Genomic DNA, 27,893 nt, shown 5'->3' on the forward strand with positions numbered 1-27,893 from the left:
TATTTGATTCAATTCAAGAAAAATGGTGGGCATTTGGAAGTGTCATATTGTTTTTTTCATGCTTCTTTTTCCCCCTTTTTGTCCTTTTTTTTATTGTGAAAATACTGTACAGAGGGGTTACATTTACATGGGCAAGATAATGAGTACATTTCTTATCAAGCATTGTATCCTCCTCCTTTGTTTCCCCTTCCCATCCCTTCCCATCTTCCACCCACCCCCTCACCCAATCCTCCTCTCCCCCACCAAAGTTGTAAAGTTCATTTTCGACATAATGACTTGTACATCTCATTGGTGCAATGGTTTCATGTTTCTTGTGATCTGTGCTCCTATTTCAATGGATATCTCGGCCAAGTTTATTTAATTGGCTTTTTAGTGAATAACATTCTCTTGGAGGCTCAATCTCCAGTACCACTCACAGAGGAGAATACAAACTTCCATCAGAACAACCACTGTAGTAATTCCAGAAGCTGCCATTTTTTGTTTAATGTAATCTGTTGGTGGCTACAGGGAATTTTCAGCCTCTTGGCCTAGCAGATTTACATGTTCACTGTCTTGTCCTCTAGTCCATGGCCTCAGCATTCATCCCACCTAGACATGTCTCTAGTGTACTGGAAAGTGGAGAAAGCAAACAGAACATTGAATCTTGCACTGAGTGAGAAGAATATAGGGACTCAGATGTTCTTCCAGCTATTTTTTTAAATCACTTTCACACCCTGTCTAGCAGAGTGGAACATCAAAAATCACAGAAAATGGTTTCAAGTATCTTATTCCACCAAATCTCATGCAGTTAAGCGTAGACTTAAAAATCTTGTTTCTGTGATGTTCCATAGACTTACATCTCACTACAGAGGGTGGGGCTGCTGACCATCATTCACTCTCTACTGCCTGAGTTCCTTACTGTGTATATATCTTAGCTGCTCTTTGTCAGACCCTTCCTCTTTCCTTGACCACATCTTTCTTCTCACCTTGACCACATCGTTTCTTTCTTTCTTTCTTTTTTTTTGAATGGCAGAAGAGCAACTAATTTCAAATCTGTTCTCATTGGCTTTGATGTTAGTACAGACATGTCAGTACCAATGTTGAGAGAAGGAAAATAAAAGGTATTTCTATAGTAAGTCATAGTTTACATTTCTGTTGCTTTGTTTACACACCATTAAGTGCTCACTCCACAGTACAGTAGGACAAGAAAGAGAAAATACTCTAAACAAAGCTCATCCATAAGCCTTGCAAATGACTACTTATCAATTCTGAGCTGGGAGACTCAGGGAGTAAGGACAAGTAGCTATGGATTTTAGATATGAACCTGTAATGCATTAAGCAACTTTTGCATCTGAGCTCTCCTCTTCTTTCATTTTTATGTGTCAGCCATTGCTACAGCAGCCATCTCTTCACACACATGACCTATTTTCAGCTGAAATGCATTACAATCACTTTCTGTCCTGAGCATTCTTTGCCACCATTCTACCTTTAGGATCAAACATGGGCAAGTTTAAGGCAGTAGGAAACTAGTCAAAGATTAAATATTCTTTTCTATCTCTTAAGTAAGAAAATCTGAGGAATGTTTTAGAGGACTTTTCAGGGGGCTCCAAGGTGGTTGAGCCTTAGTTGCCCACATTGCTGATGTGCTTAGAGTAGAACCTTTTGATTGACTTCTTTTTCTCTTCTACCTAACTTGTTCTGTTCTCTCTGAGTGCTACTTCTTGGCACTGATTTCCCAAAATAAATAACCTGCATACAAGATTTGTCCTAGGTGTTGTTTTTGATTCAGTCCTCACTTAGATAATGGAATCTTTGTAGTTAGGGCTGAAGAGTGTGGGAATTGTTACTACCACAATGACTACTTTATTAGAGTTCATGTGCTATCTGGAACAAACATTAGACAAAGAGGCAGAAGACTATTCTGAATTGTTATTTGGCTTCCTGTGTGTCATTTAACCCTCATACACAGTGATAGTGATTTTGGTAAATCTGTAGGAATCCCTTGGCTGGCTAGAGGATGATAGTTCATAAATGCAAAGGCACTGAGAGGGCATGGAGGGTATGTAGTAGGAATTTGGGAAGGATTTCAGCTATTTCAAAAAGAAAAGAGAAATGAGAAAGTGTCCTATTCTTATTCATAATGGTGATTAAAATGTAGAAGCAAAATTATCAGGTCAGGTAAGGTGGGGGGGGGTTGTGGAAAATCCTCTATCATTAGGTGAGAATGTGTTTAAATTGCATCATTCTAATCTAAATAACTGATAGGGTGGAAGCATCCCAATTTCGAGGGAAAGGGAATAAGGAGGCTGGGAACCAGGTGAAATCTTACAAGCTTGGGCTGTTTTTGCATCATAATTACTTGTTTCATTGTATAGCTCAGGGTAATTCTGTGACTTTGGCGTCTCTGCGGTTAGCTATCTCAGTGACTTAGGGCATGGGCAGTTGGTGTACTTTCAGCTATAGTAAAGTACTGATGTTGCAGACCTGATTATATACCCTCTCTTTGCTGATACCCTCAGGGAACACTTAATGAATGATGCTTACCTCAAGGAGAAGAATAATTAACAATAGCTATATTATTCCTATTAATTTATAGTTACTGGTTGGTATAATTAATGCTATTTATGAAAATCACCATAATTATAACCCTTTACGATTTACAAAGTATTTTCCCATCCATTTTCTTATCTGAATCTTGGAACAGCACTCTAGTGTAGGTGTAGGGGAGATGATGTTCTCTTCATTTTACAGATGAAGAAACTATGGCCCAGGGAAGAATTTAGTGAGTTTGCATTTCACCATCATTGCCAGAAATACTGTGATGTCCATGAGTATTAAATTCATATTGATGGTAATATTTTATGTCTACACACAAGAAAATCAAGTTTACATTATTCTCAGTTGCCTTCCACAACAATAGTGTCATGCTTTTTCACATGGGGCCAAGTCTCATTCCTCAAAGTATTCACATACATTTTAAATGTTGCAAGGAACTTTCCCCTTCTAGCTTCAATTTATTGTATTAGTGCCCTTTGGGGTGAAAGTGAAATCTCCTCTTATGGAATGATTACCACCTAACATTCAATAGTATGACAGAGACCCACAGCCTAACAGTTTAGTCACACTGGAAACTTGGAGTCAGAGAAACACAAATAGTGTTCCATTTTAGGCTGATGCAAGGAAATTGAGGAAAACACTTCAGTTTCACAAACACAGTCCTGAAGTTTGTGCTACCTAACCTAATAGATGTATATATATAATGTGTGTGTGTGTGTGTGTGTGTGTGTGTGTGTGTGTGTGTACATTCGTAGGGAACCCTTTGGGCTTCCATGTTAAAACAATTTATGAAAGCACTCACTTATTCTAGTTGTACCTTGAGCTTCTTTTACTGAGAGGATGTTGATAAGAAAAAGATTGCTGTCTGAGTCTGTGGCAAAGCCATTCTGTGTTATTTTATTGACATACACACACACACACACACACACACACACACACACACACACACACACACACACACACACACAGGGCATAGCATGGCAGAGAGGGTCCAAAACAATATATCTAGAGTGAGAAAATCATGTGAAAGATGCTTTACTTAAGGTGATAAAAGTATCCATGTTTTTTAAAAAAGCTTTCAAACAAGGATACCAAATTGCCTAGAGAGGCCAAATAGCAATCTAGATTTGGCTCCAGGTGGACTGGTCCTCAATTTCAGAGATGATGTCTGATGTTATCAATGTATCAAACATAGGTAATGTCCAGGAAGTATTATCTCACACTGACTGATTTCACAAGAGATTAACCAATGTGCCAGATTCCATTAAGATGCTTTAACCCAGAGATTTAAGTAAGTTTTAAGAGTCCAAGAAGGTGGCTGAGTAAGTAAAATACTTGGAAAAAAGAGCACTGGTGATCTCTACAGGCAATGCTCATGAATGCATCATGCCTGATGCCCCATATTCACACCAAGGACAAATTTACTTCAGAGTTTGTGAGACTTTATACTGGCTTATGGAAATAATATATTAATGATGTTTTTGTTATTACTACTGGTACTTTATCTTGTTAGAGTAAGATAAATGTTTGCAGACACTGGACACTATTCTATAGCTGTCTTCCTGAGAAAAATTCAGTGGATTTGATTATAGTATAGTAATTATCCATTATTTCATTCCAGTTGGGACTTGGTTTCTCGTTGGGGTCTTAAGAGACTTTTGAATAGCACATAGATAATTAATTATGGCATCATCAGTGTAGGGATTATTTTTACCTTACCCTGATTTCAAATCATCAAGTCACCTCATTTTATATGTATCCCTATTTGGACTTTAGGCTTGTTTTTCCCAAACCTTCTAACAATTCCTAGAAGTGCCCAATGGCAATATTATTGATTCCAAGTTTAGAAAATAGAGGCTATTGAAATATGAAATCCAATGGTCCCTAACTTTATCATCAGCATTTACTGTGCCTGTTTCCTCAGTAGCCCATGGCCAGAGCCCTGAGTGGTCTCTTTTTGGTTGATAGTTTACAGCATTGGTTGGCATGACATTTGTCTCTGGCATGTACATACCATTGACTTCAGATTTTCAGACTTTCACGACTTCAAATGCCAATTTGTCTTTATTCTACAATCCTAATTTCCCTTTCTTGATTGTTCTTGCTCCAATAAAATATCATCACTTCATGCAGTGGTTTCTAAATGCAAAGGGCCTGTGATATCTTCCCCAGTTCTTTTCATCAGGCTAAGTGCAGGTATGAGGACATTTATTAATTTTATTGTAAGTTCATCAACTGCTTAAATTAATATATGACCTAAGAAAAAGCACTTCATATTTTTTATCTGTCAAATGATTGAGTTTTAATTAAAACTTAAATGATCTCCAGGAAATCATGGAATAAACCACACTATTACATAATAAAGTGGAACTCTCAATGCTATTAGTGGAAATTGTTTTTAATGTGTGTGTGTGTGTGTATGTATGTGTGTATGTATGTCCGTGCATGCACACTTGTGGATGCATGCTAGTACTGGACATGTAATCAAGGCCTGGTTACTGCCTCTTAGCTTTTTAACTCAAGTCTGGTGCTTTACCACTTGAGCCATGAATCCACTTTGGGCCATTTTGGGCTTTTTGGTGGTTAATTGGAGATATGAGTCTCAGGGACTATTTTTTACTTTGGCTAGCTTCCAACTGTTAGCCTAAGATCTTCCCTTCTGAGTAGCTAGGATTGCAGGTTTGCATTACCCACTCCCTTACCCCACCTCCCTGGAAGTTTAGTCTAATCTGTATTGTTTTTGCAGGGAAATCCAGGAGGCAAGACCCTGGAGGAGAGACGCTCTAGCTTGGATGCTGAGATTGACTCCTTGACCAGTATCTTAGCTGACCTGGAATGCAGCTCCCCCTACAAACCTCGCCCCCAACAGGTTAGTGCTACACTTTCTGTCCAGGTGGTCAGCCACAAATAGCCACAACAGATGCTGCACTCCACTGGGATGATCAAGCTGCTTCTCAGAGCTCTTTCACTCCTTGATCTTGATCTTAGAGTCAGTGGTCTAAACTCTTTTTCCTTAGTTTCAGCCAGTATGCTCTACTTAAAACTTCTGACATCAATTTTTATCAGTATTTTCCTTAATGATATAATATTGTTATGCACACACACACACACACACACACACACACACTGGTATTAAAAGCTTAGTTCTTTTTTCATTGCCCTTCTCTCTGTCTTGGTCTGTATGGATATTTAGTTATGTAATATGCACCCCTCAAATATGACTTAGCATAATTATATCTTTTGTGTTGTGTATTAAGTGGTTTTCATCTTGTTGATGTCATTTTATGTATATATTTGTATATATCCGTTTAATTTTTATCATCTTTGAGTAGCTGTACAAAGGGGTTTCAATTCAACACATCAATTTATGAGTAAAATATGTCTTGATCAATGTTGCTATGAGTAATTTTAAAAGGTAATTAGTGATGTATTTTTTTCTTTAAAGCTATTTCCCTTTCTGAGACTCCTTTAACAGTAGTATTCCTACATTGACGAGAATGACTACATTTAGTGTTAGTTTGTTTTTTTATGAGCACTGTGAATCATTTACCCTTGCACCAGAAGTTCAAATGTGGCAATTTCTCCCCAAATTCAACAGAATTAAGTGACAGCAATTATTCTGGTTTCTTTCTAAGTGCAAATGGTGCAAGTTTAACAGTTGTCTTCTCAATGTTTTGGTTTACTTGGGAGCTTAGCAAATAGCATGTCAGTAGCCGATAGTCCACTGCAAGTCATTATCCCTTATCTTTCTGGCAAATCTATTTCAGTTTCTGCATCCTTACGAGACAGCCATCAGAGCTTTAGATGCAAATGACTGGACAAGTACTTTCATCATTGTTTTAAGTGATGTCTGCTTGACTAGGTGACATTGCACTTGTTGCTCAGAATACTACTCAAGTTTTTGAGCAGCTGCTGCTTTATTAACAGTGGTGCCTTTTATAAATTAAATAGCAGTGGTGCTTCTCTGTTTTCAGTCATTCCACTCCACTACTAAGCTGTACATAGGTTGTAGTATTTTCTGGTTTAGACATACCTTTGTTTCCTGTACTATACATATATGGGATAGGCTGCTTTGCTATGTACCTTGTAAAAAATACTAGAGATTAGTTCTCCCTTAGCCTTCTTTCTGCTCTTGGTTAAACAGTAAAAATGTACTTTGTTCCAGTATACATGCTCTGAGTTGTTAATATGTAGCAGGCATAGGGTTTTTGCAGAGAACTGAAAGATGACTGACACGATACTTACAGGACTCAGGGATTGTCTTCCAATATCATCCAGGGTGTAAAATCTAATCTATGGCTGATTGGGCCAAAGCATAAGGAATATGTATAATATATTCTTCACAGTCGGAAAATCGAAAAATTCTTTTTTATTGTCAATCGAAAAATTCTTGTGAGAAGACTTATAAACACAATGAGAAGGTTGGATGGAATTGTCACAAAAATGGGGAGTGGCACCAGGTGCCAGTGGCTCACTTCTGTAATTCTAGCTACTCAGAAGGCTGAGATCTGAGGAACTCAGTTCAAAGCCAGCTGGGCAGGAAAGTCTGTGAGACTCTTATCTCCAATTAACCACCAGAAAGCCAGAAGTGGTGCTGTGACTCAAGTGGTAGAGTGCTAGCCTGGAGCTGAATTGCTGAGGGAAAGCACCCAGGCCCAAAATTCAAGCCCCATGTCCGACAAAAAAAAATAAAAATAAAAATAATAGAGATTAGGGAAAAGCCTGGGACTTGGGTAGAACAGTGGATGGTTCAGAGAACTACAAGAGAACTAGAAGCATCTGAAGACACAAAGGAAAATGATCAAGGCCTAGAGTGACTCTGGGAATGGATGGTTTCCTACTAACAAATGTGGACAAGTTTGGATGACAGTCTCTCCTTTATAGATAATGGAGAGTTTTTGAACATTCTCAAGGAGAGGAAAGTTCAAATTCATTCTGCATAGAAACTTAAGAAACAAAGCCTATTTTTCAAAGATGCAGGATTTGCTCAAGTTCAAGAACTACTCTTCAAGTAGAATTCTTACTTCACTATCTGATGTCTGTCAGTTTTATAATTCCTTCCAATCAAACACCTTTAGATTAATTTGTTAGGACAGCAACACCACTGACTCTGCCCTGGGACTAAGACACATATTAAGACATAGAACTTGCTGTATAGTCACAATCCTGCTAAGATTATATGTGTGTTTCACTAAACCCGGACTTTTCCTATTTTATTTATTTATTTTTCTTTCATAAAGGCTTACTACCTAATATATATATGGGAGAAGATTATGCTGTAAGGTTTTCACTTAATGTAGCCTTCATTTTTTAAGGCTATGTCTGCACATGCCTCTCCTAACTCACTATGTTTTAATGGGTTTATTCAACATCAACGTATTGCTTGAGTGTTCTTCCTGTGTTCGTGGACTCAGCATCACTGGTACTTGCATAGCAGTAAGATGTACTGCTATGATGCACTTCCACATCTATTCACATTTGAGCAGCCTAGAGATATCACAACCCTAAAATAAAATGTGTGCTTTTTTTTTTTTTTTTTCATGGACTGGAATCTTAAGGCTTATCTTTGACCATGAGACTGTTATGTCAGCTTGACTGGACTTTGAATTCAGATGTTTACTTTTTTTTCTTTTTTTTGGGGGGGGGGAGTCTGGTCGTGGGGCCTGAACTCTGGGCCTGGGCGCTGTCTCTCAGCTCTTTAGCTCAAGGCTAGAGCTCTACCACTTAAGCTACAGCTCCACTTCCGGCTTTTTTCTTTTTGCTTATGTGGTGCTAGGGAATCGAACCTAGGGCCTCATGCATGCAAGGCAAGCACTCTACCACTGAGCCACTTTCCTAGCCCCTCAGATGTTTTCTTTGTTTCAGTGCTGAAACCAGATTAGGGATGCCAATCTAATTTAATTTTCTAATGTTTTACCATGGACACTTGTCATATGAATGACAATGTTCCATTACTACAAAAGAGAAAACATTCCAAAGGTTTAAGAAATAATTATGATCACCCTGGGGTAAAATAAATTCATCATTATAGTTAAATCTATTTCTAATGTGCTTGTTTTAGTCAGAATAAAAAGGATGATCCATTCTATTCCTTTAAATTATCCTAGTTTAGGAAAGCAAGAGTTAATTAGTAGATACAGCTCACCCTTCTGAATTATCCTCACTCTAGTGGAACTGAATTAGATGCGTTAGTGTTTATTGGTTAATATAATTATATGCTGTGAGAACAATAATCACACACTAAATATTAAAAATATGTGCCAGGAAGGTGATGCATGCAGTAAACTATGTTGTGTTGTAATTAAAATGTACTTGAAAAATCCTAGAAATGTAGACTACTAATGCTCAACTTTGATGTTTCCAGTTTTGAGCAAAGCAAATTTCAATTTCAAAACCTGGTGATTCACTTGATTACCTAAAGTAGGCTAGGAGGTCTAAGATTTCTCATTAGTCAAGCATATGAGCTGTGTTTCCTCAGTTGGCCTATGAATCTCCTTTGTAAGGTTGCTTTAACTCATGGATGTGGGGAAAAATGATATATATGCGTAACATTTGTACCAGAGAGGTTCCAGGGAGCATAACAAATCTGAAAAAATGTCTGAACTTGTGAAAATAGACTGTTGAAGTATTCCCCTGCTTTGTATGTGTTGTTGAGTGTGTGGGTGTGTGTTGGGGGCGGGGGCATGTGCATGCACAAATACAGAAGATTGAATTCCACTTGAAGACCTCTCTGAGCTTTCTTTACTCACAGCTGGCACTCTAACACTTGAGCCACACCTCTAGTGCAGTATTTTGCTGGTTGATTGAAGACAGAATCTGGCAGACTTTTCTGCCTGGGTTGACTTTGAACTACAATCCTCTATGTCTTAGACTCCTGAGAATTAGAGGCATGAGCCATAGGCAACTAGCTTGCCTGCTTTTTTCCAAAGAAATGTCTTCTAGTCTCTAATTTCCCATTACTATTTCTGACCTCATATTAATTCACATTTTTATTTGGGCCATATGACTTAATTCCCCAGAGTTTATTTATTTATTTATTTTTATTCATTCAGTTAACATATACTGAGATTCTACTCTGGAGTAGGTCGGAAATACAGAGGTAGGTTAGTTTTAAAATATCCTTATCCTGGAGTAATTCCTAATCTTATAATGAGAGATGAACAAAATCATCAGAATTACACAGAAGAAGGTTATATGTGTTCAAATTATTCACAGAATAAAAGAAATAACAGCAGAAGTTTCAACATTATGTTTAGTTTCCTCTTGTGTTAGGGAGAACTTCATAGAGCAGATCAAAGCATGTAGATTCACTTTGCTGTATGTGTTTGCAATAGATGTTGGATTCATGATAGGAGATAACAGGGATGAGGAAACACAGGCATGCTGCAAAGGTATTGACATGTCTGGAAAATAAGTTAGTATGTGGGTCACAAGGGGAATGGCAGAGAGCAAAGTCAAACGTAACTAGTACCTAGTAACCCTTTTGCTTCTCAAAGGCCCTTATAGCAAGGAGGAGAATTGTAGAGTGCACACCAGCAGTATCTCTGGCTGAAGTTGTTTTGGGTGGTAACACTTTCAGTAAAGTTTACTTGAGATGGAAGAATATAGTTCATGATGCTGCATGGAGTTAGTCATTCAAATACCTTAATAGTTGAAATTAAAATGCCTAAGCATGTAAGAATGCATATATCAGGCAATAGTTTTAGAAGGACAGATGTGGAAATTCAAGGGTGGTTGTGAAGTCAGGTATAGATCCAAGATGCTCATAGACAGAATATAAGAGCTTCAGTGAGCCACCCACCTCTTGCAGCTGTATTCTGGCATTACAGATGGAAAATGTTTGCCCAGAGAAGGGAAGGCTACTGCATTTCAAATGAAGGCTCAGTTAGAAGCAAGTGAATGTTACCTTAAAAAAAATTATCTGAATCATGACATACTGATACATTTAGTAAGTTTTCCTCACCCTCAGCATTGACATTCGTTTTTTTTCCTCACTTATCTCTCTTTTATGGTACTTTTTAAAAAATATGCCTTGGAATAAAAACAAAAAGATTAGGTGTAGCACAAAAGGGCCAATAAAAAATTTCTGACACTATGGATTAGTGTATATTGAAATATCACTCATTGCACATCTGTTTTCTTAACATTTTGTAGCAACTAAGAATTTAGTAATATTTCAACCAAAATGATTTTAAGAAGATCAAGCGGGGTTTCACTATCCTTGTTTGGACCAGTGGGATACTCTCCTGTGTTTCTATCTCTGTCTCCCATTTCTGCCTAACAGAGTATTCTTAAAAATCCTTGTAATGGGCTGGGAAGGTGGCTCAGTGGTAGAGTTCTTGCCTTGCATGCCTGACGCCTTGGGTTCGATTCCTTAGCACCACATAAGCAAAAAGAAAAAAGCCAGAAGTGGTGTTGTGGCTCAAGTGGTAAAGTGCTAGCCTTGAGCTGAAGAGCTGAGGGACAGTGCCCAGGCCCAGAGTTCAGGCCCCACAACCGGATCCAAAAAAAAAAAAAAAATCCTTGTAATTTGCTCATTGATAAGGTCAAGAGAACACATTTTCTTTCAGTATTATTTAATTGTTTTTAAATGTGATTACAGACCCATAGCTTTTTTCATTTCTTTTGTTCTTTTTTTAGAATATTTGTATTATCATCAAGTACAAAGGAGTTGCCATTCACTGAAGCAGTTTATGAATGCAGTGTATCGTGATCATTTTCACCCCTCTTAACATTCCCAGGCCACCCCTTTCCTTAGTTATCTTAATTTAAGCTTATGCATTGCATTTTTTTTGCCATTTAACAAAGATTATGACCTCAATGCATCATGATCTGTATCCCCACTTCAAAATTTTCATCCCCCTTCGACCCACTCCTTCCCTTCTGTTTCTCAATTCTATGGTATATACAATGAACCACATTCTTCTCCCATCCCCCTTCACTCTCAGAATTTCCTGAGTGGCAGAAGACATTTCAAAATAATGGAATGATAGTTGGTATGCTTTGGCTAATCAGCAGAAAAACTAAGCCATGAGTATAATAATTTATAGCTTCACACCCTCCTCCCCCGCCCCTGCTGAGTATGGGGAGGCCCCAGATAGAGAAGTAATAATAAATCGTTCCTTCTTGCTAAAGATAGTTTTAAAAATTCTTATAAAGGAGAGGGGGGGAGATCCTAGAGGATAAACGTGCCACGGACCGGGTTCTGTCAGGACAACGGAGGATACCTAGGGGAGGAACCTGGAATAGGATGGGGAGATGGCAAACAGACAACTCACACACATTAGGAGTGGATGCTGAGTGCTGAGTGCGATTTAATGCAGATGATAACAAACTTTTATAGCAAAAAGTCTCCATAAGAAAGGGCTGGTCGCCTGAAAGGGCAAAAGTTTATACAATCTTGCTGCAGGGCTTCATTCTTGGGTGGTCACCAGCTGGTTGCCTGAAAGGCACTTGTTTCCGGCTTATCTCTAAGAAATATAATGGGTTTCGATGTTTGTCATCATCTAACCATTACCTTATTTCTAGAGAGGCCTTAATTGTCCCATAGGATCTTTCCTGTTCCTTCTTTAATAGTAAGGTCACGGAGGCCTAGATCTAGCAAGTCTCTTAGTAAATGAGAGTAAGAGGAAGTTCTTTCTCTTAAGTAGTTATCTCCGCAATTGCCATACATTCTTTCTGTTCTAGCCGCGCCTACAGCTTCTTGTAAATCTCTTACAATTCCTTCTGCTGGAGTAACTTCGTGAAACCCCCAAAACTTTTATATTTGCTTATGACTTGTCTACCAGCCTCCACAAGAGGGGTTTCAGGGTAGCACTTAACTCTGGTGAGTTAGTCATATTTTTAAGACACTCATCAGATATTGGAGTCGTCAACACTCTTAAGAGCTTTGAATAAGGGAACATTGACAATGAGTAAGTACAATGAACAGCAGAAACAGTAAAAGATTAATAGGCACTCTTATGAGGAGAAGAAAGACAGAAACACATCTTTCCCAGGGGTTTGCCAGCCTTTTTCCAGGAGTAGGCCTCTTAGAAGCCCTATTCTCCGAGGTAGACTTCGGTGAAGTCCCAAAACTTGGAGATAGGTTTCTGTAAAGCCCCATTCTCTGAGGTAGACTTTGGTGAAGTCCCAAAACTCAGAGATAGGTCTCTGAAGCCCCTATCTTGGTCTGATAGATGGTTTCCCATGCTAAGCAGACTCCACTGGAGTCGGCGTGGCATAAACGAATGTATATTTGTGTGCCAAGAGGGGGCTTATCTCAATTTAACCTAAATAGAATCATCTATCCTTTGGGACCTGCTGCACTTAGCTCTTCATGAACCTGTTCACCTGTATCCATTATCATAGCCTTTATAACACACACAGGGAGTGCAAACAGTTGATCTCTTCATTTCTAGGAGGCATTCTTGCAAATGATCAAACTGGATAATTTTGCTAGTATACCCAATTTGCAGTTAAGTAGAGAAAAATATGGGTGACCTGTTAGCCTACTCCTTGAAACTGATCTGTGAAGTTTGTGCGTGGGGGGGAGTTACAGAGTATAAGACTATGAGCAGTGTGCATGAGACTACAGTAACTCTAGGTACATAGTATTCAAATTGAATTGAGCTATAGGCCATTCACCTGATGACAGAAAATTAACTGATTTATGGACAAAGCCCAAACTTTCGTTGTCAAAAAAAAAATGAAGGCTTCTGTAGGTAGTAGAATGAAAAACAGTGAGGTTTCCCCTTTCAACTTATATGAAAATATTCAAAGAGATTTTGGACACAGGTATAAAATGAGACATAGTTTGGTAGGTTTTATAAACTTACTTAAAAGCATTGACTTCTCAGTTCTCTGGGTTGCCTCTCTAGAAAGATTTCCATTGACATGGACTGGTCTTTGTAATAACTATTTCCAAAACAAGGTTGGAAACTGCAATCCATTCCCCTTTTTCAGAGAGACAATATTGCTTTGGGATTACAAGAATAACATGTTGGCTCATAGAAGAATCCTGCAACCCTTGCACTTCATTTTCTTAGCATACGTTTAGAGTCTCTTTTCTTTTTCTTTTCTCCCTTCCTCCTTCCTTTCTTCCATCTCTCCCCTCCTTTCTGGTGTGTGTGTGTGTGTGTGTGTGTGTGTGTGTGTGTGTGTGTGTGTGTGTGTGTGTGTGTGTGTGTGTGTGTGTGTGTGTGTGTGTGTGTGTGTGTGTGTGTGTGTGTGTGTGTGTGTGTGTCCTGGTATTGGGTCTTGAACTCAAGGCTTTGCACTCTCTCTTGGCATTTTTTGCTTCAGGCTGGTGTCCTATCATTGGGGCCACACTCTTATTTCTGTTATTATTGTTATTCATTATTCTTAGTGATGAATTGGAAATTAGAGTCTGTGGACTTAATTGGTCCAGGCTACCTTTGAACTTTATTCCTCAGATTCTAGCCTCCAGAGGTTAGGATTATAGGTGCAAACCACCATCATCCAGCTTTAGAGTTTGCTTTAAAGATGTGGTTCTTTGAAGGTTGAACACATCCTTTCTCAAGGATGTTTATTCTTGGAAGTGATAATTTAAAACACGTACAAAGGATTGTGCTTTCTCTACCTGTATGGAATCTAAACACTAGGTATGGTGTGATCATGGGACACATTTTTCATGGGAATTCCAGAGCTCTCACATTGGGTTCCTTTCATTGGGTTCCTATCATAGAGCCAGCCTAAGGAAGTATGAGGCAACCTTAGAAATTATTTCATGGGAGTATGTATTGTACTGAAGGCTTTTTATTAGGAATTCATGTGGCCCAAGGGCTTGGATGCTGTGTAATCATAGAATAATGTGGGGCTGAGGATCTTCTATTCTCTTGTGCTCCATGTTCTAGCTTGCAAAAGCCATGAGCAACTGCAGGGGAGATTAATTAGTAATTAAATTTTTAATATTTTATGTTATTCTATACAACCCAAACATGGAGGGTCCTGGGAGATGAAATTTGCAACAGGCTAATACTGTGTGAGGGGACAGATTGTCCCTGTGGACAAGAGACTTTGCAGTTTGGAGGCCAGTTATCTCGAGAAATGAGAGAAATGGAGCACTGACTGTTGAGAAAGAGAATAGGGATGGATAGGTATGGGTAGGGATACCTTCCTCTCACTGTATTCTCGGGTACTATGATTTGTTGGTAGATTAATTAATGTATATATCTGTGTGGTCTGCTTATTGGTGCTGGCTTTGAGAGCTATGGTAAAAGTCAAAACTATAGAAATCTCATGTGGAAGATCATAAATGTAATACAGTAATAGAAAATGAGCAAAATGCCTATTTCAATGTAAACAAAAAAAAAAAGGTTCTCTTTCTTTACAATGTCCATGTTTTGAATGAGTCTGTCAGGGGACCTGGACATTAAACAACTTTAAGGTGGGAGCAAAAGCATGCTTAGCTGACTCAGAGCTACATGCTCTGGATTTAATGGGAGCCATTAATTTTTGGATTGCATACAATCGCATTTATATGACTTTTTCATTTAAAAAGGATGATGTTTCTGTCATATGTGATCAGCATAATTGCTTTTAGATTTTATTTTCCCTTTCCTCCCCTCCTCCTCTTTCTCTTTCTGTTTCTCTTCTTCCTCTTCTTCTCACTCTTCCATTTCTCCTCTTCTCTAACACAGGACCTACAAACTAGCCCTATCCCTAGACTTTGTTTTCAATGATATGAAATATAGCAATCAAAGGTAGTAAATTTATCTTTAAAAAAATCTTCCTGGCATTATACCTCCTACAAAACTTGTACACAAGAAATATCCATTTCAGCTGGGATTGGTGATATATTCCTCTCAGCTATTCAGAAGGTAAAGCTCTAGAGAACTGCAGGCCAAGATCAGGCACAATGAGTGATTTGGTCCTGTAACCTAGACTGAATGAGGATTCTGGTCCAAGGCTATTCCCTGGCATGAAACTCCATGTGAAAAATAACCCTATCTGAAAAATAAAATAGAGTGGTGGAGTTTTGATTCAAATGGTAGCAAGCACAGAGCCCCGAGTTTAAACACCATCTTCTTGTCTTGACTTGTCCCAATTTGAATGTTCTCTGAGTATACACCTGAGTATATAACAGTTCCTAATAGGGAACTGAAGAAGAGTGCCATGCATTGTTGATTGTGCTGAAGCCTGGAGGCAGGTACTTGCTGTGGTACCTTACCGTGATCCCAGAAGTAGCCTTTTACTGTGATTTGTTTGCTAAGACCTTCATGAGTCCTTGGCTCAGAGATGATTGTGTTCCATTACACTGAATCACTCATCCCAGGCATTGGTTTAAAAAGAAACACACAAAGCTGCCTCTTGAGTGTTTCTATTTTATAACAGCATCTTAGTGGAAATAATTAGCCCTATGTCCATGCAGAAGCACACATCACATTTACAAAATTAAAGAGTGTTCTTGTCAGGGCTGGTTTCCTTATTTCTGTCTTCCTCTCCCACTGTTTAAATATCTATTTTGGTAGTACTCTTGCTTGGAAACCCCATGATCCTTTTCTTTCCTTTTTTTTTTTAATTTGAAAAACAATAAGCAACACAATACAAGTTCAGCTATGTCCTCTACTCAAGATGATTAGATTCAACTATAGTCTTATGTCTAAGAAAAAACACTCTATCTCTGATAGTCTATAGTCACTGTTGTATCCTTTTTGACACCCATTTCTATATTTGGTTTATAGCAAAAATTAAAGTATAATTATGATAATGATGGTCTCTAGACAGAAGGTTAGAAGAGTTTCATAATCAATCCTGCATTTCACCATTTCAGCTTTGAGTAAGTGGTTGACCTTTCTGACAAACTATTACAAGGAAGTTTAAATACTAAACTTCTTTTCACACCGTGGAAAAATTGGTAGGAAAAACCAAACTTGGTCTTTTAGTGGATAACTTAATTACAGATATGAGCTTCAGTCTATTACGATTCATCAGTTGAATATATTTGTTTCCTTATGGAACCAGAAACTGGAATGAGATTGAAATAAAAGAGACAGGCCGGGTGTCAGTGACTCACGCCTGTAATCCTAGCTACTTGGGAGGCTGAGATCCGAGGATGGAGGTTTAAAGCCAGCTCGGGCAGGAAAAGTCCATGAGACTCTTGTTTCCAATCAACCACTCATAAAACCAGAAGTGGTGCTGTGGCTCAAGTGGTAGAGCACTTGCCTTGAGCTGAAGAGCTGAGGGACAGCGCCCAGGCCCAAAGTTCAAGCCCCACAACTGACCAAAAAAAAAAAGAAAAGAAAGAAAAGAGACAAACCAGGCATGCGTTGCTGTTAATGTAGAAGTACATTATAGTTTAGTTACAGTTCTTATATGTAAGTGCAGAAGAGCCATTGTATACCTTGTAATTTATCTTTCTGCTTTCACCTCTGAGCACACACACAAATATGTATATGTTACATTTTCATGAGGGTCAGGACCATAGAATGGCTTTGAGGTGTGTTTTGAGATTCTGAGCCATAATGTACTCAAATGTAAAGTAAAATACCTAAACATTTTTGCCTTACAGCATATAACTTAGAGACAATATAAACTGTAAAGACTCATACATTTAAACACCAATAAATACCAGATTCAGAAGTCCCTAAGGCAATATTATCATTTGTTTATTGGCACAAAAGAAGCATACAGATTTATGTTTTCTGAATAAATAAGTTGAAGTTGTCATCGAATCTCAACATCTGTACTCTACAAATATGCTAGAAATTCAGTCTGGAATTGACATGAAGTTAGTGCATGACAAGGTTACATCTGCTTTCTAAGTTTCCTATGATGCACATTGACTTGCACTAGCCATAAGTAAATACATCTGAGGTGGAGGTCACTTGGTAAATTTCCTTTACCTCTATATTGCCATTTAGGCATTGTGCTTTGTTGAGAAAAAATTTCATCACTGGTTATAACTAATTGTGATACCCCTTGTCTAACCGGTATGACGTAAGAAATAATCATCAAGTATTTTTTCTATATCCCCTAAATAGTACTATTATGTTAATGTCTCTTAGACACTGATCAACATAATGATATTTTTGGAGGCAAAAAGTTAACTGGTTGATGAACTGACATGTTCTTTCTTTTCAGAAACAAACCACCTACAGAATTATCATGTTTCTTTTGTATTGGTTCCAAGGAAGTCTCTAAGATACCTATTCTTCTTTAGGTCCTATTTTTTTTGTGTGATACCTCCTGAACCAGTATTTGAAATGTGATAAATACATGCTATTATAAGCCATTTCAAAATGAATTAATTGCCTAGATCTAAGTCATGTTTTTTTAAATGGAATGAACAGTATATACATTTACAGGACTGAGAACATCTTTAGAATCTTGAACGTTAGGGGTTTTTTGTTGTTAAAGGAGAGCACTGAATGCTACATTAATGCTCAGTATATATTGATGATAAACAGTTGGAACATTGAAGTCATATATTTTGATAACAAATTAGCAAACATAAAGTTTGTTAAAGTGCAGAATGTTTTGATTCTTTGAAGAAATGTGTTTTAAAGAAGTTGAAGAGACCATAGTCAGATGTATTGAGCTGTATTTCAACATTTGTGAAGTATTGTGATCTCATTCAGATTTCTTTTACTGCTTATGAGGATACTGACCATTTCTTTCTTTTTTTTTTTTTTGTCGGTCGTGGGGCTTGAACTCTGGGCCTGGGCGCTGTCCCTCAGCTCTTCCGCTCAAAGCCAGCGCTCTACCACTTGAGCTACAGCGCCACTTCCATGACCATTTATTTCTTAAATGCTGCCAGGATGGTAACATTCTTAGCCAAAATCTCACCTCTATTACACTGCCTAGACTGATGCTTTATTTCCCAAGATACTAGTTTATGTGAAACGTGATTACTACAAGACAATCAAAACCAGGAAGCCGTTTTTCTAGTCAATGTCCTAGATGTTTTAATGTTTTATGTAACACTAATTTTTGAGCTTCTTTTCTCATCAGTTGACCTAACATAGCTAACATTCGATGTTTAACTTGGTTTACAGTGACTATAAGTAACTGTTTCACTGTCACTTATAGTTCAGATCTTACAGGAGGTTAGGGGAATTGAAGAATCAGGGTTATCTATTTGCAACTGTGCTTTTAGTCATAGGTTCTCAAGTAACATCTCTTTCTGTCTGTCTTTTTCTTTTCTTTTCTTTTCTTTTTCTTTTTCTTTTGTCAATAGCAGGAGTTGAAATCCTCGTGCTTGCTAGGCAGGTACTCTACTTTTTGAGCCATATACCAGGCCCTTTGTGGATTACTTTTTTTAGTTATAAGCACAAAGTTCTTTTTTGGTTACACCAGCCTTAGATTATAATACTCTTATTTATACTTCCTATGTAGCTAGAATTACAGGTGTAAACCACCATGTGTGGCTTATAGTTTGAGAAAGGGGAGGGGAATGTGTTCTTATTAACCTTTTGCGTGGCTGATTCCAAACCAAGATGCTCATAATCTCAGTCTCCTAAGTAGCTATGTTAGGCATGTGTTAACGTATTGTTTCTTCATATTATTTTCTTCTTGCTCATAGTGGGGTTTGATCTCCAGGGTCTCAGGCTTTTTGAGCTTGCTTGGTTAGTGCTGTAACATATAAGCCATGTATCCACTGTGGCTTTTGTTTTGGTGATAGTCACAGATTCTTTTCATTTTTTAATTATTGTGAAAATACCATACAGAGGGGTTACAATTACATGGGCAAGGTAACGAGTACATTTCTTATCAAGCATCATTGCCTCCTCCTTTGTTTCCCCTTACCATCCCTTCCCCACCACCCCACCACCACCCCCTCCACACCAAAGTTGTAAAGTTCATTTTTCGACATAATGATTTGTACATCTCATTGTTGCAATGGGTCCACCTGTATCCCTATTTAAACAATTGATTTTTTTTCCCTTCCCCTCTCCAAATTGTACCAACATTAAATACAATGAAAACATGGGTTATACCATGGGGGAGGGACATACAAAACAACAAAGAAATATCATATAAATATGTTAGAGACAATAGCAAGAAATAAAAACCATTTGAGTCCTTATCATGGGGTTCATGTCCCCTAACATCAACTTATCTGACCGTTTCTGCTTGTCTCAGACATGTACTAGTTATTGCAACTAATGGAAACCATGGGACTTGTATTTCTTTGGGCCTGCCTTACTTCACTTAATATAATTTTTTCCAAGTCTTTCCATTTCCTAACAAATGGGGCAATATCATTCTTTCTGATGGAGGCATAGAATTCCATTGTGTATATATACCACATTTTCTTGATCCATTCATCTACTGAGGGGCATTTGGGTTGGTTCCATATCTTAGCTATGCTAAATAATGCTGCAATAAACGTAGTTGTGCTGGTAGCTTTAGTATGGTCTTGTTTGTGATCATTTGGGTAAATGCCCCAAAGAGTCACAGATTCTTCTGCAGTCTGGCTTTTAAATCCTTCATGACTCAGCCTCCTTAAGAGTTAGATGACAGTGGCTGGGAAGGTGGCTCAGTGGTAGAGCGCTTGCCTTGCATGCATGAGGCCCTGGGTTCGATTCCTCAGCACCACATAAGCAAAAAGAGAAAAGCCAGAAGTGGCGCTGTGGCTCAAGTGGTAGAGCACTAGCCTTGAGCTGAAGAGCTGAGGGACAGTGGCTAGGCCCAGAGTTCAGGCCCCACGACTGGACCTCCCCCCCCCCCCAAAAGAGTTAGATGACAATTGTGAGCCACCAGTGCCCAGGCTTTTGTAGAGCCTGGCCATCAGCCAGTCTATCACTAATAATCAATATCAGTTGGACAAAAGAGGCAGAAATAAGAGAACTGATTTTTGAAAATATGAGGAAGGAAACTATGGAGCCTATGTTCCTTTGGGTCTGGCTTACTTCACTTAATATGATTTTTTCCTGTCTTTCCATTTCTCTTTGAATGGGAAGATAGCCCAATAGCTATGTACATATGGCCATATAAAATGATCTCCACAGTGTGGAAACTAGGAGGTTGTTTTTTTTTTTTTTGCTGTTGTTGTTTTGTTTTTCTTTTTCTTTTCTTTTCTTTTCTTTTTTTTTAGTTTACTAGTTGCAGTTATTTCTTTTGACTTTTTTTTCTTCTCCTCTGGTTTATTCCTGTGGTCACTGTTTCTCATCTTGTATGTAAGTTTATCTGATTTGAAGAAGAGAAGGGGTATCGCAGACACAGTGGGACAAAGGTGAACCAATGCTCACTAGATACTATGTTGGAAATGAGCTTTACAACTTGTAGAGGTTGGGGAGAAAGACAGTTTGTAGGAGAGAAAACAGGAGAAAATGAGGGTGGGGTTAACCCTGTTCAAAAAGAAATGTACCCATTACCCTAATTATATAACTGTAACCCCTCTGTATGTCTCCTTTAGAATAAAATAAATTTTTTTTAAAAATTGAAAAAGAAAATACAATGAAAACGGCCAAGTGTGTCTGTTGAAGTTACTTTTAAAGAATGACTTACTAAGTAACAAAATGGAATTTATGTTGGTGGCCATTAATTGTGTGCTTTCAAGTTCCAATCATTCTGTGTTTTATTCACTAACTACCTTATTCACCCGTTCATTGAACTCCTCAATAAAGTTCCTACCATGTGGGAAAATGTCTTGTGTTAAGTGATTTTTGAGTGGAAGACATATTATGGTCTTGACTTGAATATGTAGACTCAAAATATTCCTATAAAAATTCCAACTGGTTCTTTTACAGGATTTATCAAGCTTATTCTAAACTTCAGATGGACATTCAAATAGGTTTATTTTGCCAGCTTAGAAAAAGATGAGGAAAGGTCTAAGATTCACAAAACCACCACAAGACATGGTTTTTGCATTCACTTAAATGATAACACTGATGCTGGTGATGATCGTGATGATGATATGAACAACTTGATAGTAGCATGTACTGGCATTGAGGTAGAGAGATTAAAATGGCCATATTTGTCTGATGGATTGTAAAATGATGTAGTATTTTGGAACCAGTCGAAGCTCCTAAAAATACAGCTTGCAGGTTAGTTACTGTGATCAGAAAATCCTGTTCCTTGTATTATCCAAGAGAATTAATAGACATAGACACCAAAACCTGTTATAGAACACGTACCATAGCAACATCATTTATAAAAGCCAAATCTGGGAACCTAAATACACATCAATTGGTTAAGTTTAATAAAGAGTATATTCATAAAAATTCAATATTATTCAGAATCGAAACTGAATGAAACATCAAAACCTGTTATTTTTTTTAACGTGTAAACCTTTGTAAACCTTATGCTGCTTAAAAGAAACCAGACAGAAAAAGCCACATAATTTATTATACAAATAGATAAATCCAAAAAACACAGAAACATTTTTTTTTACAGTAGTGAGGGAAGGATGACTGGAGCAATTACTGATGCATACTAGATTTCTTTGGGGAATGACGAAAATATTCTAGAATTAGATAGTCTTTGTCCGTTTAGAGCTACTAAATTATATTCCCTTCTAGGATGAATTTATTACTATTGGAATAATATTTTAACTACTATTAAAATGCATTAGTATCAAACCTCTATGAAGAGCAGTTAGTCTCAAATACACAGATAACCTACGGACTGTCTCCTGCCCTAAGGAGCCCATGGTCTGTGGTAGGCAAGTGCTAACTAAAGACTATAGTACAGCATATATATAGGTCTTAATGAGGAAGCAGCTATAGAATGCTATTTGAACAGGAAGAGGGAAAATTCTGCCCTCCTGATCCTAAGATCCTTCCGTAGAAGGAATCATCTTTAAGATGGAAAGCAGAACCAAAAGTAATACTTAAAAGTTGAGGTAGGCCTTCAGCAGTATAAAGTCAATATTTTTCTAACAATAATTGGAGCTCAGTGTGAGCTGCTTTAGAAGATGGTAAGTTTTCCTTCATTGGGGAATTTTAAATGACATTCTGGCATTTGCCATGTGAGTTAAACTCTTTAAACCTCAGGACTCTGAGTTAATAGCACTTGTTAGAATTGCCATGAAGACCACATAGTATAACGAGAATGTGTTTAATATGTGAATACACACTCTCTTGTACATCATAAACACTATTATTACTGTCTCCATCATCATTATCGAATGAATTTTGGCAATAATGCAATGAATGGAAGAATTGATGTGAATGAAGTGAGGATTTCATGCTATTCTCATTCTTGGTTCCAGAACTCTAAGAAAACTCATTCTTGGACTTTTTTCCGTTCCTGCTATAAAACTTGCAAGGGAAGATAAAAGACTTTGATTCTGTTCCAAGCCCCCAAATTGACTATTTCTATGCCTAAAACTACTCTGCCTCAATTATGGCTTTTTAGTTTGCCAGAATAGCTGTTAAAGATGTGGAACTTATTAGAGTTATTACTGACAAGTAACCTTGTAGCATGGCCCTTTGAACCTCAAACAAACTTTAGTATACACTTTAAAAGGGTTTCGGATGAGGATCAAGGGGATGGAGTCTTTACTTTCTTAGACTTTCAGAGAATATGCCATTCCTTTAAACAAGAGGAGCAACTTGGTTAGAATCTTGATACAATTCTTTCAAAGGTTTTAAGGGTCCAAGAGGTAGAATTGTCTAGTTAGTTACTGAGTGGTTATGTATTTAGTCTCTCAATATTCATATTATAAATTGCATGTCGAATTAGATGACCTTACATGCCCTTGATAACTATGAGTTGGTATTTTTCTGGGTATAAAATTAAAAAAATTGTTTACACTCCTTTTGTGTTTGTGTTACTTCACCTAGATGATGTTGTTTAAGATTGAGTTAGAGTCATGGCGGGGGAGGGGGTGAAGGGGTGTCTTTATATGTAACCAGGGGGAAGTATCTAAGAATTACAGTGCCTGGTGCATCTTAGTCAAGGTAATTGAAATCTATGCCTCGTGTACAGGATAATTTGGAACTAACCTATTAAGTATAAGATTACTGAAGACACAATAGATTAGAATACTAATAGATTTTAGGACAGGACTTCTTTGCCTTATCACTTCCTGGATGGTATCTAAGATGAGTCAGTTCATGTTGTCTGCCTTGGCTTTCTCATCTCTATAATGAACCTAATTTCAGTGTCTCTTTTAGGTCTGCAAGGAAGACAATAAGTAGTCTAAGCAGTTGATTATAACTTACCAATTGTAAAACTCTTAAAGGAGTGTTTTGCATATTGTTAGCACTGTGTGCATTGGCTGATCTTACTGGATGCTGGATGCTTATTTTTAAATGAAATTATTTCTTTTATATAAAATATTGGTTTATAATGTAGTCTGTGATATCACTTCCAAGCCTCTCAATTAGATTCTCTCTGTCATTTGAGCTGGACGTCATTCTTCCAGTTTCCTAATATAATCTAGCTAGCTGTCTTTGGGCTTTGCCCCACTCTCTTTGGTTGTGGAGCTTTCTAACACTGGACTCAATAGCTAGAGCTGGAGCCAGGCTCGGGCTATCATCTGACCAGATGTATGAATCACCAGCATCTGTTTCTGGGCCATTTTTGGTAAGTAAATGAAGTTCACTTAAAAACAAAAATCCAGCTTGTAGATTATGTAATCATCATCATAATTTAATAAAACTATGTTTGGCTGTTGGCACATATTATGTGTATTGTTCCTTACCTACCCAGACACTAAAGCATGGAAAATGTTCTGTCTATTGAGAATGACCTAGAATGCTTGTTTATCAATGATTATTACTGGGTTCCACCTCGTATCTGACTCAGTAGTTGTAAAGTAAGGCTCAATTTCTAGGAAGTATCCAAGAAACCCTCAAAAATGCTTTTTGATCAGAACCCTTCTTTCTGTCACTCATTGTTGTAGCTGTCTCTTTCTAATGCTCTCAAGCTTGTTCTGGAGTTAACAGCAAACACGGAGGTTCATTGTTGGAAGATACCAGGTACTAGTTTGGATTTTTTTTAATATATAGGGGTATGATTTGTACCTGCAGCCTTTTTAAACTTGTATTCATCATTATTTTTATAGGTGACAGAAATCATATAGGTTTATGCCATATGAAGGGGATCTTTCAAATCTCTCAGTGACTATATAGTGTGTTAGCATCTACAATTTTAGACTAAACATTTAGACTTAGAAAGCTAGAATTCTGATCTCAGCTCATTCTTACCTAGAAGTATGAATGTCAATTTTAACATCTCTCTGAACCTTGCTTTCCTTATCTCCTCTGCTGAATTTATATGAATTTATAAAATGAGTAAATACATATACTGTGCATTCAAGTGCTTTGTAAATTATGAAATTGTATATAAATATTATTTCCCATTCTCATCCCACTTCTCAGATACAATATCATGTCAAACACAGCCTATTTTATGATAGGTACTTCTCTGTCCTTCAGCTAGAGTAAATACTGACTGTTCTGTTTTTACTGAGGAAATAGTACATTATAAACCACTCACCTGTTATTCAGAATGCTTTCATTTCCTTTCTCGGTTGCTTTCTGTTGTACCCTCTTGCTTTTAAAGTAAACCATTAGAAGCTTATCCATTAGTCACTTGTTGCCTATAAGCAATATATGTGTGATGTGGTTACACACATGCACATCTGTTATAAAGTTTTCTCTTAGTATCCTTTTATGTAAGGAAAATACTCTGCAAGCCATATTTATGATGAATGAAGTGAATAATTATTTCACCTGAAATGCCCTTCCTTTACTGGGAAGGAGGGAGGAGTTATTGGTACTGGAAAGAAAATTGAGTTGAAGCAAGAGCAAGGATCACTTCCCAGCACAACAGATTGTAATTCAGTTGGTTCCTCTCTCTAAGCCGCAAGTCCTCATGTGTAAATAGGCTGCTTCATACCCATTCTTCCTGCCTTAATGATTATAGTTTATGACAGCTATTGGACATCATCACCTTCTGGAGGAAGTCTGATCAGCATATCTGTGCCAAGGGGACCCTATTCTACTTAGGAATATTGTCTCTCTTATGCCTCAGGCCTTACTGCTTGTGTGCATTTCAGTGAGACAATAAGGTTCCTTCTGAAGGAGGAAGCTTCCTATAGGCTGTGGCTGCTGTTCACTTTGTATTCCTTAAGGGTTATGTTTCTGTTAGTATAGCTGGGAATCTTAGAAGGATGTGGTATCATTAATCTCCTGGAATAGTGACTCTTGGATATTAGCAACTGAGTGTTGGAGATACTTTCAAACTTTGATGAAAGTGAATTTTCCCTTCAGTGATTTTGAGAGCATTTTTTTAAACCAATAAATGTAGAGATATATTTGGTTTCTCTGAAGCTGTCACTACCAGGGTTCTGAATTTCTACCTGGCTGTTGCCCAGAGAATCTCTCTTGTCCTAGACATGTGGGTCTTACCAGTGTTGTAGCTCTTTACATGAAATAATTAAAGCTAAGAAGGCAGTAGGTAGAATCTTCACAAGGGTGGAGGTCAAGATCGTTTGTAACTTAAACACATCACATCCCATTCCAATAATGTTGGTGGAAATGGTGATTAGCTAATGCTCAGAGAGAAGTGAGTGTTCATATTTCTAAGGCTCTAAGGGAGAGCCTTAGAAACCTCCCTACCACCAAAGAAGGTAAGGTTAGGCTCCTCATGCTTTTGTATTTAGTGTGAACATGAGTCTCCTTATAGAACAAAGAAATTGTGTGCAGTCAAGCAGAGGACGTTAGTAGGTATCATGAGAATAGACTGAAAGAAACAAGAAGTAAGTTTAAGCACAGGATAAATGAGAAGTTACTGGATCTCTCTCTGTCCCTCTGTCTCTCTCTGCCTTTTCATTCTCCCTTTCCTTCGCCTTCTCTCTCTCCTCTCATTCACTTTTTCTCTTTCCTTTTCCTTCTTATTCTCTTTCCCTCTCTTATTCTCCCTGTATCTTCCTTTTCCTATCTCTGTGTGTCTCTGTCTCTTTTTCTCTCTGTCTTTCTCTCCCTTCCTTCTCTCCCTTCCTAATGCCACACAACCTGCTCTTAAGTGCTAAGTACTTTCTAGCTGCCAGGTGAGCAGCTCTCCTCTACCTCTCCCTTCTATCACATTATGCCTTTGACCAAAGAAAGCAGACAACCATAGATTGATGCCATCGCTAAATCTTTCCTTCTTTTGGGTTATTTTTTTCAGGTGTTTTACCATAGTGATGAAATCACTACTACATCTTTCCACTACACACAGCTAAATGATCACCACGTCTTTCCTGAATGTCTCATTGTAAAATGTAGAGATTTATGAAATCAAATGGACTAGAGATGGAAAAGAACAGACGGTAGAGCTGATAAGAAGAGCTATGTTCCAGGGCCCTAAGTTCACTTTTCATCCAGAACTGTTCCATATTAGCATTTCTATATCAAATTTCTCAAGCTGAGAGTTCCCAGGATGTACTAAAAGTCTGTTGTGGTGTATTGAAAAATATATAAGTTTAAGGAAAGGACTCTATGGTGTTCCTTTTCTGAGAAGTAAGGCAGGTTACTTTACATCTCTGAGCTATATTTTTATCATAGATCAGATGAGCTAACAACTCAATCACAAGGACTAAACATTAAACAAGACACTTACTGAAAATGGTCAATGCACATGGTGTAAAGCACTTGCAAATAAGAATGTTATCCATGATTCTCTTATGGACAGGCCCAGCAGCTTTATGATCAGGGATGAAAGATGAAATAAGATCGATACCATAGGACTTGTATGATTTTACACTGAGTGTATAGAGGACTTGGTGGTTCCTTCCTTGAAGTTTTATAGAAAATTGTTGACATTGAAATATCCGCACTGAACACAGGTTGATAAAAGGATTACAGACAAGTAATATTGGGAATTGTGCAGTTTGATTCCTGAGACTCCTGGTACTTAGTCAGCACTGTCTATGTAAAGCAAGCAGGAAGGCAAAGGAAGGTACGAATTTGCAGCAACGTACTACCTACCATTCTTTCCAGGCTTATCTCATATCATCAGCTCTCTATCTCCTGAGCTTTCAACCTGCCTGAACATTTCCAGTTCCTATAGTATATCTACTTAAATGTCATCTTGGAAAACCCTCCTCTAACCTATCCAGGAAGGCATTGGGCATCTTCATGGATTAGTACATAATGTTGTTCATGCATTAATTACCATAATAAGAATCCCATTCTATGGGTAAAAGGTTGATACTTTTCATCACTCTCATAAGAATAGTCTGTAATAAATGCACTCCACTGGGAAGTGGTGAATGAAATCACCAGGAAACCTGATGCTTCTCCTATATTTAACTGGGCTCTAACAGCAGTCCACTCGAAGATTCACTAATAATTACTTTGCACTGGTGTCCAGACCCAGTTGAATAAAGGAAGACTTTAATGGTAATGAGAAGAGTATTCAGTAACAATGGGTGCCACAGTTATTGTTATGTTATACTTGAGTTTTAGAAGTGTCAGATT

At 37.8% G+C, this 27,893-nt stretch overlaps 1 protein-coding gene across 6 annotated transcripts in view; it reads left to right on the top strand.

Moving 5' to 3' along the window:
* The window catches only part of Lpp (LIM domain containing preferred translocation partner in lipoma), a 694,821-nt gene that overhangs the window by 332,171 nt on the left and 334,757 nt on the right, over positions 1-27,893 (top strand). For all 6 annotated transcript variants that reach the window (XM_070029814.1, XM_070029810.1, XM_070029813.1 and 3 more), the window contains one exon: positions 5,282-5,404. In XM_070029814.1, the coding sequence (XP_069885915.1) occupies positions 5,282-5,404 (123 nt within the window). The remainder of the gene's footprint in view (positions 1-5,281; positions 5,405-27,893) is intronic.

This window comes from Dipodomys merriami, unplaced genomic scaffold (genome assembly GCF_024711535.1).
Source record: "Dipodomys merriami isolate MVZ:Mamm:240054 unplaced genomic scaffold, mDipMer1.0.p SCAF_2, whole genome shotgun sequence".
Taxonomy (NCBI): domain Eukaryota; kingdom Metazoa; phylum Chordata; class Mammalia; order Rodentia; family Heteromyidae; genus Dipodomys; species Dipodomys merriami.